The sequence below is a fragment of the Numida meleagris genome, chromosome 8 (genome assembly GCF_002078875.1).
Source record: "Numida meleagris isolate 19003 breed g44 Domestic line chromosome 8, NumMel1.0, whole genome shotgun sequence".
NCBI classification, from domain to species: Eukaryota; Metazoa; Chordata; class Aves; order Galliformes; family Numididae; genus Numida; species Numida meleagris.
In genome coordinates, this window is record NC_034416.1 from 15,554,609 (window position 1) to 15,569,452 (window position 14,844).

The 14,844-nt window shown below is 42.1% G+C and overlaps 1 protein-coding gene across 4 annotated transcripts in view; it reads left to right on the plus strand.

Moving 5' to 3' along the window:
- TENM1 (teneurin transmembrane protein 1) overlaps positions 1-14,844 on the plus strand; it is a 299,751-nt gene that overhangs the window by 197,248 nt on the left and 87,659 nt on the right. For all 4 annotated transcript variants that reach the window (XM_021406358.1, XM_021406359.1, XM_021406361.1 and 1 more), the window contains 2 exons: positions 7,442-7,627; positions 11,036-11,182. In XM_021406358.1, coding sequence (XP_021262033.1) covers positions 7,442-7,627; positions 11,036-11,182 — 333 coding nt within the window. The remainder of the gene's footprint in view (positions 1-7,441; positions 7,628-11,035; positions 11,183-14,844) is intronic.

The window sequence follows — 14,844 nt, forward strand, 5'->3', positions numbered from 1 at the left end:
AAGTTACATTGCAGTATTGTGATGGTGGCGTTTTTGTTTTTTTTCTTTTAATGAAATTGCATTCATATATTTTGAGATACACAATAGCATTAATGGCAGCATCCATGCTGGAAGTCAGAAGTGCTATTTATGGAGTACTTAATGCATTAGAACTAGGTTCAGTGAGATGATAGCAGGATTATTTTCAGCAAGCAATTAAAACCGCCACTAGATTGATGGTGAAACATCTTGAGCAACAAACGGCGACGTCTGGTATTTTCGTTCCAGTGGTTTAATTTTGTGTGTTCTGGGCTGTGGCAAGAAGATAAGCAAGGTAGTTAGATATCTGCAAAGCAACATGCCAAAAGGTTTACTGCATAAAGATTACGGTAAAAAGGTTTCAAATGAAACCCTGTTTGGAGAAGTTTTGCCTTTGGTAGCAATATTTGATCATTGCGTGTTAATGTGTTAATAAACTACTGGCAACATATATTTTTGCTGCTTTGAAGTGGATCCAGATTTTCAGTCGAAAGCTATTTCAGATGCAGATGTCTCAAGTTGGGTGAGGTGAGTCTGAATCTTTGTGCCTCTTACTGGGATGCACCACCACGTTCCCACTTTGGGCCAGAGCAGAATCTTTGGAAACGTCTGTGGATATTTTTTTGGAGGTATGTGTGAGAATCAACTCAAAGCAATAGTCTGAAGGGAGCGTTGCTTTGAATTTATTCACACAATTAAAATGAGAAGCTCAAATCCATGCATTGCTGGCATGTTATGAGATGAGCTTAAACGTATTCCATTGTCAGATGTGTAGGTATGTGGGGAAAGGGACGAGAAGCATTGCAGCAAGAAAGAGAAAATTAGACTGAAAAAAATATTTGTCAGCTACAGGAGTCCGGGGACGGTAGGGATTGGATACTCAGTGCTGCTGTAGGTTCTCTGTTGCTGGGAACTTGTGGAGGGATGCCAGTTATGGATGGATTTGAAACAAGGATGGACTAGAGATTATCATGTGAATTCCTTTGCAGCATAGTGCAAATTTATTTTCCATTCATTAATTTCCATTAATTTTATCTATTTTTTTATTAAAACAGCTGACAGTCGTTCCAGTGACAATCTGTCATGCCAATTTTTTTTTTCATCACACCAAATTTCATAAACAGTTAGCAGTGCTGGCTTGGGACTCTGACTGTGCTGCCTCATTCCTGTTTGCTGGAGGAAGCACCCTCACCAAAGCTGGCAGCTGAAGCCAAAGGCTTCCAAAGTTGTGTTCTGCAGACGCTTCCAAGTCCATCCAATTTGTTACTTGGGCTTGAAGATCAGGTGCCCCTGCGTTCCGGCATAGTCCATGCCCACTTCTGTGACGCCTCTATAGAAAAGCTGTCCCTGGCTGAGCGCTTTAGTGGCATAGCTGTGGTTGGCTAGGAATGTGAGAAACATTCACACCCAAGTGGCAGATTGTAACACTGTCGGAGAAGCCCAACCTAGATGCAGTTGTAACACTCAGATTGCCAAAGGAGTTTGTTTAAATGAGGAAAATTAGATGAGCTGCGCCATAAAAATAGTGTGTTTTTTATTACAGGTTTGTAAAACTTGGTATCCACATTAAATCTCTACGGCACTCTGCCAGGTAACCGCTGGGGACAGCTTTCCATTAGGTTTCACTGGAAAAAATAGCTCAAGCGCCTTAGAAACTTTTAGAACTTGAACATTTTAAAATTCTTTAAGGTGTAAAAAATTATATTAATAAAGTCAGATGCCGAAAATGAAAGCTGGAACAGAGTTGTCTCCAGGACACAGTGGGAATGTAATTTAAAAAGCTCAGGAACATTGTTGAAATTATCATACAAGCTTATTAAATGCAATGTATATTTAAATTGAAAAAACTTTCTTTATTAGGCCCAGATAGGTGATTTTTGCAGCCTCCAGCAGTTAAGCATATTGGGTGAAAGTCGGGTTAGATTAATTTCTAATCTTTATGGAAATCCACTTATTAAAAAATGGATAGCAAAGTTATGAATGCGATACTGAAGGGTTTGGAGAGTCAGTAGCGGAAGACTCACCATCGTATGCCATAAAAAGTGAAATGAAAGTATTTTCATGTTATTTGATCACTTCTGCTTACATATGTTTTCATATTCTTAGCATGAATTTCCAAAAATGAATTTCCTGAAACATGCTGAATTAGCATTAAAATCTTCCCGTTATCATTACAAATTATAAAATATTTAGCTTTCATTTCCCTTTTCTTATCAAGTAGAGACATATTATAAAATACATTTAAAAGAACTCACTGCTGACTTAGATAATTAAAATGAAGAATGTGGAGTGAATTTTTAATGCTTTTCAGATGAGCTCAGGAGCGATCAACATATTTGTCTCGTTCTCAAGAATATGTACAAATAATGCTTCACAGTTCACATTTGCCTTCCTCCAAGAAAATAATGAACATTCAGAGTTAAAGACGTGTCAGTAAGGATTCTAGGCTGCTTGAGTTGAACATTTTTTAAGTCTGTTATTCATTAATTGGTTTAAGTCCGGGGAATCTGAATTTTAGATTTGATAAAGGCTATGTTTCATGAAAGTCTATAAGAAACTGCAGGGGTCGGCTGAGGCCAGCTCCCAGCAATTTGCCAGCGTGTTGCTCACAGCCAGCCTGCACAGCTGAGGTTTATTTAAATCAGGAAATTAACTTCTCAGCTCTACACTTAGAGAACCTTGTTTTGATTGCGAAGTGTACAGGTACAAAAACTGAAACACAGCCTTTAATTAGTGTGAATTAGGGTGACTCTGGTTGGTTTCCCAGGAGCGGAGAAAATTCACAGCTGCTGAGGATCTGGTGTCTGAGCATGGAGCAGCCTCCAGCCCAGCACCCTGCACAAGCACTGCGGTCTGCCTGGAGCTCGGGCAGCTGAGCTGGGCAGGAGGCATCCCATGGAGCTGTGAGCAAGAGTGGAAGGGAGGAAATAGCTTTTGTGCCTGTCCACGAGCCATGAGCACCAACGCAGACAAGGATCTTCATGAGTTATGTGTTGCACTGCACATTCTGAGAAAGACTGATGATGTAGCAGCATAACTAAATATTGTAATATTATAATATTCTCCAAAGTCCACTTCTCTAATGCGAAGTGTAGCCTGCTGTCATCTACCTCCCTTGTTACATTACACGCGTCACCTCCCCTTGCTCTTGTCTGGGCACAGATTGTGGCTCCTCAGCAGGACAGCCCCAGCCAGGCTGGGCTCTGTATCTCCTCCCTTACCCTGCCCACGTTGCTCCTCTGCCCTCAGTGGGCTGATTTAGCTCAGCAAGCTGTCAGGTATTAAGCTAGAACAATAACGGGAACAATTATCTGCCAGTTTGATGTTCTGAATTAGCTCACCAGTTTCAGATAAGCTCCAGACAGGGACACAGAGCCAGGAGATGGATGGAGAGGAGGGGGAGTGGAACAACTGATTCACATAGAAGTGAGATCTTTGGCTTGGCTACTGCTCCTACACACAGCTCAAAGCCATTGCCTTGCTGTGCTGGCTCCTTGCTGAGCATTCTCTGCATTTTGGGGCGTTTCTGAATCCTGTAGGGCCAGCTGCTATAGAATGAGGAGGATGCTCCAACAAGGGAACACTTGAATGACATCTGACTTGTGGACTTCAGTACAGTCTGAATTCTTACATCAGACTTGTTTGAAGCTATTTACCTATTTCAGGTTGTTCCTTCGTTTCCCATTTGATCACTGTCCTCTCAGTGTCTCATTTAGTCCAGTGCTGTGGAAACCCTCTCTCGGTACAAACACAAGTGCTAATGTGACTCCCTACTGTGCTGATATTTCTGTACTTGTTTATCCACAGAAGGAACTAGGAATTGTTTTGCATTTAAAAACAGGACAACTTAAACTGATTGTTCTTTTCTTTAATCTTAGTTGTTTGAATTAGCTGCGAATTGAATCTGTGTGTACTATCACGTTATAAAAAGGATGGAGTTAGGCTTGATTTCCCTTGCTCTGCATGAGAAGTCTGGGGAGAATCTGGGATTTGCTTTTCAGAAGACTGCATTATCACAGTAAACTGCGTTTCTGGAGCCTCATATTAAATCATTGAAACAACTCACAAAATTGGCCTCATGGCCATAAAGGACAAGTGGGCTGAGCAGTTGGATGACCAGGGCTACTGGGGAAAGTGTCTGGTCCAAACAGAAAAACCAAGGACTTTGGTTTTCTTTCTAATCTGGTGTTTTCGTTATGTACTGTCTGGCCTAGGATATGCTTTGTAGAGAGAAGACTTTTATTTCCACTTTATTAATCTGATCATATTAATGTGCTTAAACAGTGTATAAACACTTTATTCCTTGTGTGAAATAGATAGAAGAGGCTGGAAATGTGGAGAAAACAATGGAAAAGTGTCCAGTATTTTAAGGTCCATTTCCTTAGGTTGTGAAATGGGAATACGCTCAAGTTCTACATCCCAGCAGCAGGGTTGTGCCTACATTTCCTCCCCCTGCTATTGCTTTGTTTCTTCGGAGGATGTAGATGTCGAGATCAGACTCTGTGGGGTAGACAAGCAGGAGGAAGGCATGCCGTGTATGAGAATGTGTTCAGGGTTTCCACAGCTGGTTCCTTGTTTTATTTACAGTTAGAGAAGTGGAGGAAGCTGCCTGAGCTGCTGACAAGATCAGAAGCTCTGTGTATCGCCTGCTTTCTCCGCTTCAGCCTTTCCAGCCTACACTGCCACGAGTTCTTGTGTGTTCCTAGAATAGTCCCTGGAGTTTTGGCATTGGTTGAGCTAAAACAGTTCCACAGCTGCAAAAACTAGCAGGCACTTGATCCAGAAGAGTCAAAAAAACTTCCTCTGCTCCACTTATCCCAGCATAGTGTAAGCCACGGAATATTTCTTAAAATCCTCTTAACAATCTATGCCACTTAAAGTAAAATAGCAAGCACTATAATTATAATGAACTACAGGGAGATCAGGAGAGATCAAAGGCATCCCTCCAGCAGCCTAAATCCTTGAAGTAGCAGGTGATTCGCTGGATTTAATTCTCAGGAGTTTGCCTATGCCCCATGCTATAAAGGTAAGTGAAAGAAATGCCAGCTGTCCTCAGGCTGGCCGAGGGGCAAGGAGGATGCTTTTGTGATACCTGATGGTCCTGCGATCAGGAAGTAAATGGATGCCATGATCACTTTTGTAATCCCTGATCGTAGGACCAAAAAGTATTTGAGTGACGTTAATACCAACGAAGTAACAAAGCAAGTTCTCCCCTGCAGTCCTTTGCCCCCTGAGCAGTCTCCCAGCTTTCCAAGGACCGAGTAGCAAAGCAAAGAAGTCAAACCAAATTGTGCAGTGAGGGGGAAGAAATCCTGCCCAGAACCTGCAGGTGGGCAGCCCAAGGCATGAAGCATTAGATTAATACATGATCAGCAGGTAGCAATCAAGTCTTCCTAAAGGATAATTCCCCAGCTTCTGTAGAGTTTTTCATTTGAGGCATCTTTGTAGTTGAATGTGGCAGAGCAGCCTCTTTCCTTGTCTTACGTACAAACGGGCGTACAGTTTACTCTTCTGTGAGAATAGCAACAGATAATTGTGTTTATTTTGCAATCCAAAGTAACTCACGTCCCTGTCTGAATAGAAAAAATAATTATTTTTTGTGTGGTTGGTTTTGAGATCCTCAGGCACAGCACTTCGCGATTGCTTTCATTGCATCTTTCATTGTCCTTTACCATGCCTTCAGCTTCTGGAGGTGGTTGTGAATTTGACCCCACTCTGCCAGTTTGTCACTCACAATTCCTTCCAGTTGCACTCTGTGCATCACACAGGACGTTGACAAAAACAAATAAGGGCTAAAATCTAACTCAAAATAGATCCCGGGCACATCGGTCTCAGCGTGGTTCAGTTTCTGTGCTGCTTTTCTCGTTATGTTAAAATGATTGGAATTGATCAGATTTCCATTTAAACTTTAAAAACTTGGCTTGGCATGTTCAGTGACAGCATTTATCACTACAAATGCTTTTAAGAATGTTTATATACAATAGTTCCAGGATATAAATGATCATTGTTTAAGATCTGTCAAGGGAAAAATCTTCCCACAACTAAATATGTAGCACTGACATTTGAAATCGGAGCAGGCACAGTTTCTTGGCTCACACTTGTGCTATCAGCTGCTCTCCGAGCAGAAGAAGGAGGAAACATTTCTGTGGCAGGTTAATTGCAGAATAACAAGCAAATTCTGTCTCCTGACACTAATTATTCTAAATAAAATCAAACTGCACAGAACCCCTATAATGAAGCCATTGTTTTCACAGAACAACTTTGGTCTAAGTGGAAGTAGAATTGCGATTGGCATATTGTGATGTATTGAAGCAGTTCAGGACTCCCGCTCCAATTCCTGTTCCCCAGCGCCCAGCTGGAGGAATTGTTGGGGGCACAGTGCAGGAGGTGCTCCTGCCTTCCTGAGACAGTTCCTCTGCTTTTTAGCAGTTGACTCATGACAGTCAGGAAGGAAAAAAAAAAGGTTTCAAACCTTGAAAGCTCTCTCCGAACCAGGCAGAGCTGTGTTGGCTTCAGTGGAATGGGATGCGGGCTCCCCTTCTTTCTGTGCTGCCTTCCTGCTGGCCCTGTGTACCGCAAGGGAAGGCCATTCTACCCTCACTGCAAACATCTGAATAGCTCAAAGGCTGGTTTGCTTTTGTGCTTTCAGAATGCCTCTTTGTCCTTTAGCTCATCCCACCCACAGTGTTTGAGTTTACAACAAATTTCAGAAATCAGCCCCTGGAAATGGCTATCATAGATTCATAGAATCATTTGAGTTGGAAGGGGCCTTTAAAGGCCATCTGGTCCAACTTCTCTGCATTGGACAGGGACACCCACAGCTCCATCAAGTGCACAGGGCCTGGTCCAGCCTGACCTTGGGTGTCTGCAGGGACAGGGCACCCGTCACCTCTCTGGGCAACCTGTGCCAGTGCCTCACTGCCATTACTGTAAAAAACTTCCTTATATCCAAACTAAACCTCCCCTCTTCTAGTTTGAAACCATTTGCCCTCGTCCTGTCACAACAGACCCCGCTAAAGATTCAGTCCCCTTCTTTCTCACAGCCCTCCTTTAGGTACTGACAGGCACTCTCAGCTCTGCCCGGAGCCTTCCCTTCTCCAGGCTGCACAGCCCAACACTTATGATGTGCTCTCAGCTGAAATCAGCCAAAGGATGTGGGCTGCTGTGTCATTGTGCGCTGGTTCGGACCCATTGCTCTCCCATGTGCAAAGCCATCGCTTACAGTCTCTAGCCCAAAATAAACAATCTTACAAGTAGCTGGTAAAGAAGGACGCAGCCAGACTGTGTGAGGTCTGTACTGGGTGACGGAATCCCGTGTTTGAACGGTGTTAGGGTGGAAGTGATTGTATTTAGCATCACTGCAAAGTCCACCTGCAGTACGAAGCTGCTGTTTCACATGTTGTGTTTCTGTATTCCTGTGCAGAGCTGTGTACCCTGGACTGCGGCAGCCACGGTGTCTGCTCGAGAGGGATCTGCCAGTGTGAGGAGGGCTGGGTGGGACCCACCTGCGAGGAGCGCACCTGCCACTCGCACTGCGCTGAGCACGGCCAGTGCAAAGACGGGAAGTGTGAGTGCAGCCCCGGATGGGAAGGGGACCACTGCACCATCGGTAAGGGGGGTTTGTACCTCTAGAAGTGAAATCACTAACGTTTTAACCAGTTGTACAAAAGATCTGCCATCAGCGTGACTTAACTCCCGTTTTGGAAAACCGGAATCAGAATGGCAGTCACAAAATGAATACACAGTGCAGTGTTCTATTTAGAGGAAATAACATTGAAGAATTAACCTTAAAAAAAGAACACACACAAAAAGGATAGGTGTGTAGATCCCAACATATCTCTGCGTTGTGCTCATGGATGAACTTTGAGTCATGGATAAAAAAAAGATGTTTAAGAAGTAGAAGGTGTGAGGGATGAAGCTGTTGTTCAGCTTAAGTACTTCTTGCTTTGTCTCTTGCTACAGTGTTTGAGGATTCACGTATTTTACTTTGTACTAGAGTGTTTTTTTTCCTGTAGCTGGCTTCTGACAGTATTTCTAATAAGGTAAAACTCTCAGATCTTTTCAGAAGTCGTTTCTCTGCTGTACAAATGTAATAGTTATATGTCTAATGAAATGCAACGGGTTATTTTGAGAAAATCTAATAGTGTTTCTCCCTAAAATGTCCCAGAGCAATATTATTCATAAACATTTTAATTGTTTATAAGCATAGGGTATCTAATTTTCAGAAGTAAACAGTGTAAGCTTTCATGTTTTCTTCCTGAATAGAGTGGAATGTTTAATCTTTATCTTGATAATTTTAATATAATTATTAATTAAGATAATTAATTCACTGACTCTAGAGTTTACTACATCGGATTTGCTAAATCTAGATTTAGATACGTGAAGAATAAACGGCATAAGTTTCTAAAGGTTGCGTAGAGCAAATCCAGACAGGATCCATCCAGCACAACTACAGTAACAAGGAGAAGTAGAGCTTTGCGTCACTGTTACTCGCAGTGTAGGCACTGCACACGTGGCCCAAGCTGTCCTCTGCATGCTTGTCATCAAATGGAGAACAATCACAAGCGCAGTGCGCTTTGATCACAGGGGTAGGAATAGATATGATTGCAGTAGAAGGGAGGCACTTGATGTCTAACCAACAGGTGGCAAGCCGTAAGCAAACGGTTTCTGTCTTTTCATTTTGATACAGAAGTTCAATCCATCTCAGTTTTGTTCTTTTCTTTTTTAAGCTCACTACTTAGATGCGGTTCGAGGTAAGTTTTTCCTATCGGCATTGCAAAAGAATAATGAAAAGATACAAAAGTATTGGGAATTAAGTGTTATGTGTTATCTGTTTGTCTGAGCTTCTGTACTGTTAAGCTGCCAGAATAGATCAAATATTTGTTCACAGGTATATGTGTATACAAAGAGAGATTTACCAAAAAAATGCAGATTTTATGCAATTTTGTGCAGATTATGCAAGTAACATACTCAGCTCATTTGCAAAGTTATGGCAACGTGCATGTGATTCATGCAGCCATCTGATGTGCTGCTATGTAAGTCAGACTTTTGTTCTTCCTTGCCGTTGCAAAGTAGCAACAGAGCTGAGGACTAGCTGGAAAAACTTTGCGTTGATCCTGTCTTCTGTGAGAAGAAAGTATTTTTATTTTTTGCCAGTTGTGTTTGAAGGCTGTTTCGATAGAGGGACGTGATTTTAAAAGCTGCCTTGCCTAGATGCATGATGGAGTTCTCTTCAAATCATTTGATACAAGGGTTAAGTTTTATGTTGTTTTGCTCATTTGATTCCCACGCCTTGCCTCAGGTCCTGCTTGGTCGTGGCAGTGCGAGTGCCTCCCCCGGCTTGGCTGCAGTCCCTCAGTCCTAGCCCTGCTGTGCAGAGCAGTGATGCACACTGCCCCTTACAGAACTGCTCTGAGCTGAAATATCAAACTAACCAATATTCCAGAAAGAATCTATTTATTATTTCATTTCTTCAGAATTAGATGATGATAATAAAAACATGTAGGCATTCGTTTGATTACATTTATAGTTTTAGACAATAACCATACACAACAGCAAAATATAATCATGTGCAAGATATGAATTAACTCAGTAGGATGGTAAATTGAAGTGGAAAAATATCCCCTTTCAAATCCTGTCCTTTCCCCCAGCTCACAAAAAGGCAAATAATTGGGTTTTACAGTATGTCTGGTGGTTGCCAACCTCATGCTATTTTAGAGCAACGAGTTCCAATCTGAGAAAACCGTGCCACCTGTCTCCAGCGCCTCCTAGCAAGAGAGTCGTCAGACTCTCCTCTCTCTTTGCAGATGTGACTGATAAACTGTCCAGAGAGTGGGGAGGAGAAAGATGATGTGTCTGGTGTAAGGTTGCTGGGAGACATGCTGCATTCTGGCCTTTAAGTCTCATCTGCCAGACACTGCAGGCACTCTCCGGTCAGCCTCTCCCAAGCACCGTCAGAGCACCTCTCTCCTGAGGCTGCCAAATGGATGGGCAGATTGAGGACTTTTCCTTCTTCCTCTAAAGAAGTTCCCTCTGGTAGCACCTAACTGCTGATATTCTTTCTCAAATACAGGAGGGCATTGAAGTCCTGTAAGTTCATGCTGATAAACAGGAGGCCTCTTAGAAAGGATGCTGCTCGCACTGTTAATCTTATTGCTGGGCTTTATTCATTGTCCTTTGGCTCCATGCATGATAGGGTGAGGATTTGACGAATGTCTGAGCTGGCACTAGACTATGCAAGCAGATGGACATGGGTGTATGCATCCAAGAGACAATTCCTCAGTCACTCTTATAGGCAAGAGGTCTAGATGAGAATGTCCAAATTGCTATTGATTCAGAGTTTACAAGCATATAATCCAGGGGATGCTGCAATCGCTGCTCCCGTTTTGATCTAGAATCAGCACCACTAAAGGGCAACTGTTCGTCACATTTGAATCAGCTACAGCATGAGAGAGGTAGAAGTAGACATTGAAGGGAACTGCTGCCTCATTTTCCTTCTGTGGAAAGTCATTGCATTGTAGAATAAACCAAATTGGCTTTTTCACATTCAACTCAGTCTTTATGATCAGAATAATTGGATCACCTCGTTTCCCTGCAGCATATAGGATTATGTCCAAAAATGCCAGTTTGTCATTTAAAAAATATTTCCCATGTATACCTTTGATATAAACATTGAGTATGTATATACGTTTCCTTGTGACATACAACGTTCTTCTCCACACGTAGATAAAGAGGTGGACACAGCAGGCTCTTAAGTAACTTCTTACATTCACTCACTTTTTTCCTGTGCACAAAAAGTTACACACTAAAAAAATCCTCATTCCCCAATGAGAAATTATTTCTGGGCAACAAAAATAGGGATCAGTGCAGGTATTTTTCCATATTTAGCCAAGGCCGTGAATGTCTTGCAAAGGAGCTGTACTGCTCTCATTTTTAGGCAGCAAGGATTAAAGAATGTTATTGAATAATTGCAATTTTTCCTCAATGAATGCTTCTTTTGTCACTTTTTCCTCAATAGATGGCTGCCCAGGTCTCTGTTACGGAAATGGCAGGTGTACTCTTGATCAGAACGGATGGCACTGTGTTTGTCAAGTGGGCTGGAGCGGCGCGGGATGTAACGTTGTCATGGAAATGGTGTGTGGGGATAACCTGGACAATGATGGAGGTATGATACATAATTCATGGCGCTGATTATTTGTCACATCCTCGATTCCGATTTGAGTCTATAGTTTTGCTGTATGTCTTTGTTTTTATCACAGAATGTCAATGTTTTGTTTGCTTACTCGAGACAGTTGCTCCACAGACTTCATCAATGCAGTGACGGAATGTACCCTTTTGTTAGATGTTCTCCAAGGCAGAATTCATGTATGTGCCATACCTGTCATCCTAGCTCTTGGATATTTTCTAAAATATATTTTAAAAAAAAAAAAAAAAAGCCACCTTTTAACAAGACATTTCTTTCACCTCCTCTTTCACCTTTCTTTCATCTGTGAATGGATACCCAAATGAAAAACCCTCTGCTGGTCCTTGGAAGCAGTGAAACTGCTTCTGATAAGTTATTTGTGATACCAGACGAAGTATTGTAGGAGAAGTTGACTCATCTGACTGGTGATGAGGATCTCTGGCTACAGAACACTCCTCAGGATCAGCTTTTTTTTCTTTCCAGCAAAAACATTCAGTCTTTATTTCAAACTTTCCAGTACCAGAAAAGCCACAGTACTCCTCACAGGTTGTTCTCAGAGTAATTCCAGTCTTTTTAGGAACACTTGATTTACTAGATGGTCAAGGAGGGCTGTTGCTTCCCCCACTTTTATTTGTCCCCATTGGCTCACCCCATACTTAGAGATGCGCAAGTTTCTCAGTCAGACTGTGAACGCATCTGCCCCAAACATGGTTGTGTTCTCCCTTAGTCTGTATACTGGGATGTACACTATTTTATTGCGTCACACTTACAGAACATCTCAGTGTCTTGGGTGAGATCTCATGCCTCAACGTTGTGTCAGAACTTAGTATAATAATTGTCCATTTTCTTCTAGGTCATTGATAAATTAAACTTGATTGAGAGCCAAGAACTGAGGTCACTGTGGGACCTCAATAGAAACACTGTGACTCAGTGATGATTCCTCATTTACAGATATATTTTGAGACCTTCTGATTTTGTATCCTGTGGGCTCTAAGACCATGCTGTCCTTTGGCAAAGGCTTCCTCATTTCTGAATCCCATTCAAAATCGCCTTATACCTCTCTCATCCTTCCTTTTTTACCTTATTTCCAAGAGCACTGACAACCATGTCTCTGCCCACTCTCTCTGCTCCTCTATGCTGGTGTGTATCCCTCTTACACAAGGTCCCACAGCTGGGATCACTGCCCCCCGCCTGCTTTCCCATCTGTCTGGTGCTCTCCCCTGCTGTCCGAGCCTCTGACTCACTCGCGTACATTCTTAAATCTGCCCACAAAAGTCCTCTTTTCCCTCCAATGTATGTAAAGCATTTTCTGATACACTCTGTGAACTGGCTCCGTATAAACTGCGCTGTATTGTGATTTTCTGTGCTTTATATTCAGCAGTAAAGGTGAGTTATTGAAAGAGTTGGCAGTCTTAACTCTAAATCTCCTTGAATTTGTCAGTTTAAGGCAGACAGTTAACATCATTTCACTGCAGGTTTTAAAAGTAATTTTCTTTTTCTTTTTTAATGGTAACATAACGTGTACTAGGACAGCTCTGTTGACGTTACAATTAGAGATAAGTGCAGAGAGAAATATTTAATTAATCTGACTAGTACAGATGGGCTAAATGTAATTAAGTTTTCTTCACAGTCGATATTATATAAGAAAAGAAAATTATATCTACATATTAAAACCACTTCCATTTATACACGAAGTTCATGGGACCTGATTTGGACAAACATAAATTAGACAAATATCCCTACAGTCGTTGGAGTTAGACCAGTTTTAATTTTACATGAAATCGGAAGCTGACTCCTAGTGCTTCAGAATTTGTGTACTTACGGAACCATAAAAACAAAATTAGGAAGGAGACGTGACATTATCTGTTACGTCCCGCTTGCCATGAGGTTGTGCCTTAGACTATGAGAACATTATGGTGGCATAATGAGTTCCCATCCATCAGGCTACATAACAGGTTTAAGCTCATAAGGACGGAGCCTACTAAGTTTTTGCCTGCAGTTGTGGTGAGCTAAGAGCGTGCACTTAGTTGAATTACCAAAACTCAGCTGGCAGGTAGTCCCTTCGTAAGCAGTTATGACAGGATCACGTTCAGACGGCAACACATAGCCTGAAAGATCGTGCTCCAGACCAAGTTTAGTGCCATGCATAGTCCAAATCATGGTTCTCTTATCTAGAAAAGGTCTTGTTTATTTCAGTCATGTTTAAATCAAGCACTTCTGTATCAGCTCTTATGAGGTGTTTTATGCTTTGAGGTCTTTAGGAAGAAGTCACAACCAAAGAGCAAAGTTGTGGTAACGTTGGACAAATGCTACTTCAAGCAAACTCTAATTCCAGCAGTTGCTCAGCATGATAATTTTGTGTAGTTTCTGATAGATTTGTTGTATAGTACTTTCAGAGACTGAAAACCTGATATTGTTACTATGTCAAAATACGTGGTAGAAAAAAATCTGCCATTTTAATATAAAAGTGGAAGAGTTCTAGTGGATCCAACTTCAGAGATTAAATAATCTCATTTGTTTGGCATGAAGAGACAGTTGGATTATTGTGTGGTCTGTAGTAACAGCACAAAAGCTTCAAGAGGGAGGAAGTCTGTTTTTGTGAGTACTTCTATATTAGTGTAAAGGCAAGCCACAGGTGTGCTCATGCACATCCCAGCTCTGCAGACAGTGGAGCACTGAGTTCCACCCCAGGGCAGTTGTCCCTGATGGTGATGTTCAACACATCCAGAACCATCTGCAGGGAGATGTTTCTTTTAGAGCCCCGTTAGTATGCGCAGTACTCACACCCTGACTGCATCAGAGCCGTACTGTTCCTTCTCATCACTCTCTGTTAGCTTTTCCCTCCTTGCAGACTTAAGGGCATGTTTACCTGTTCAAATATCACTATAAATACCATTGGAAAGGTCTTAGCATTATAACAGATGTGCAACGGCATGGTTTTTGCACTTGCTCTTGTGGAGTACATCTGCAGTCTGTTAGCACAGTGATGTCCATTAAATAGCAGCAAGACGTCAAGATGTCCTTTGCAGTGAGGTGTGCCTTTCCCGCACCACCGCTTTCCTCAGCATTACGAGTTCCCCATTTCTCATTCTCCCTCTTTCGTTATCATGACTGACATGATTTCCTTTTCAGTTTATAAGATGAGCATTCCCCTCCTTTGAGCAGGTCATTTTCTCTCGTCCTGCCATTGTCTCCTACTCTCCTTAGAAGCTTTGATAGCTCCAAGAGATTGCTTAGAAGCCCTCTGCTGAGCCCTGTGCAGGAGAGCATCAGTGTCCCGTGGCTGCAGAGGCCGAGCTCTGGGATGTGCAAAGAGCTGGGCACCAGCCTGCCGACCACTCTTCTGCTCCTCTTACCTGTGCTTACCTTGCTGCTGCACATGCAGGTTGTCATCATAACCTCAAAGGTACAGCCTGTCATTGCCTTTAATTTCTTTGATCCTGAGCTCTGTTTTAAATTCGCTTGGATCACTTTTCATCATTTCTTTTTCTTTCCTGAATCAGTCTTGACTGTTTGTTTTTTAAGGAAAATAATATTTACTGCAAGCTTTGAATTCCCTTCCAAATATCCCTTCAGTCACTTCAGGCAGTTATTGTAAGTTTCTCCAGGCTTTTCCAAGCACAAGAAAACATATGACTCAGCAT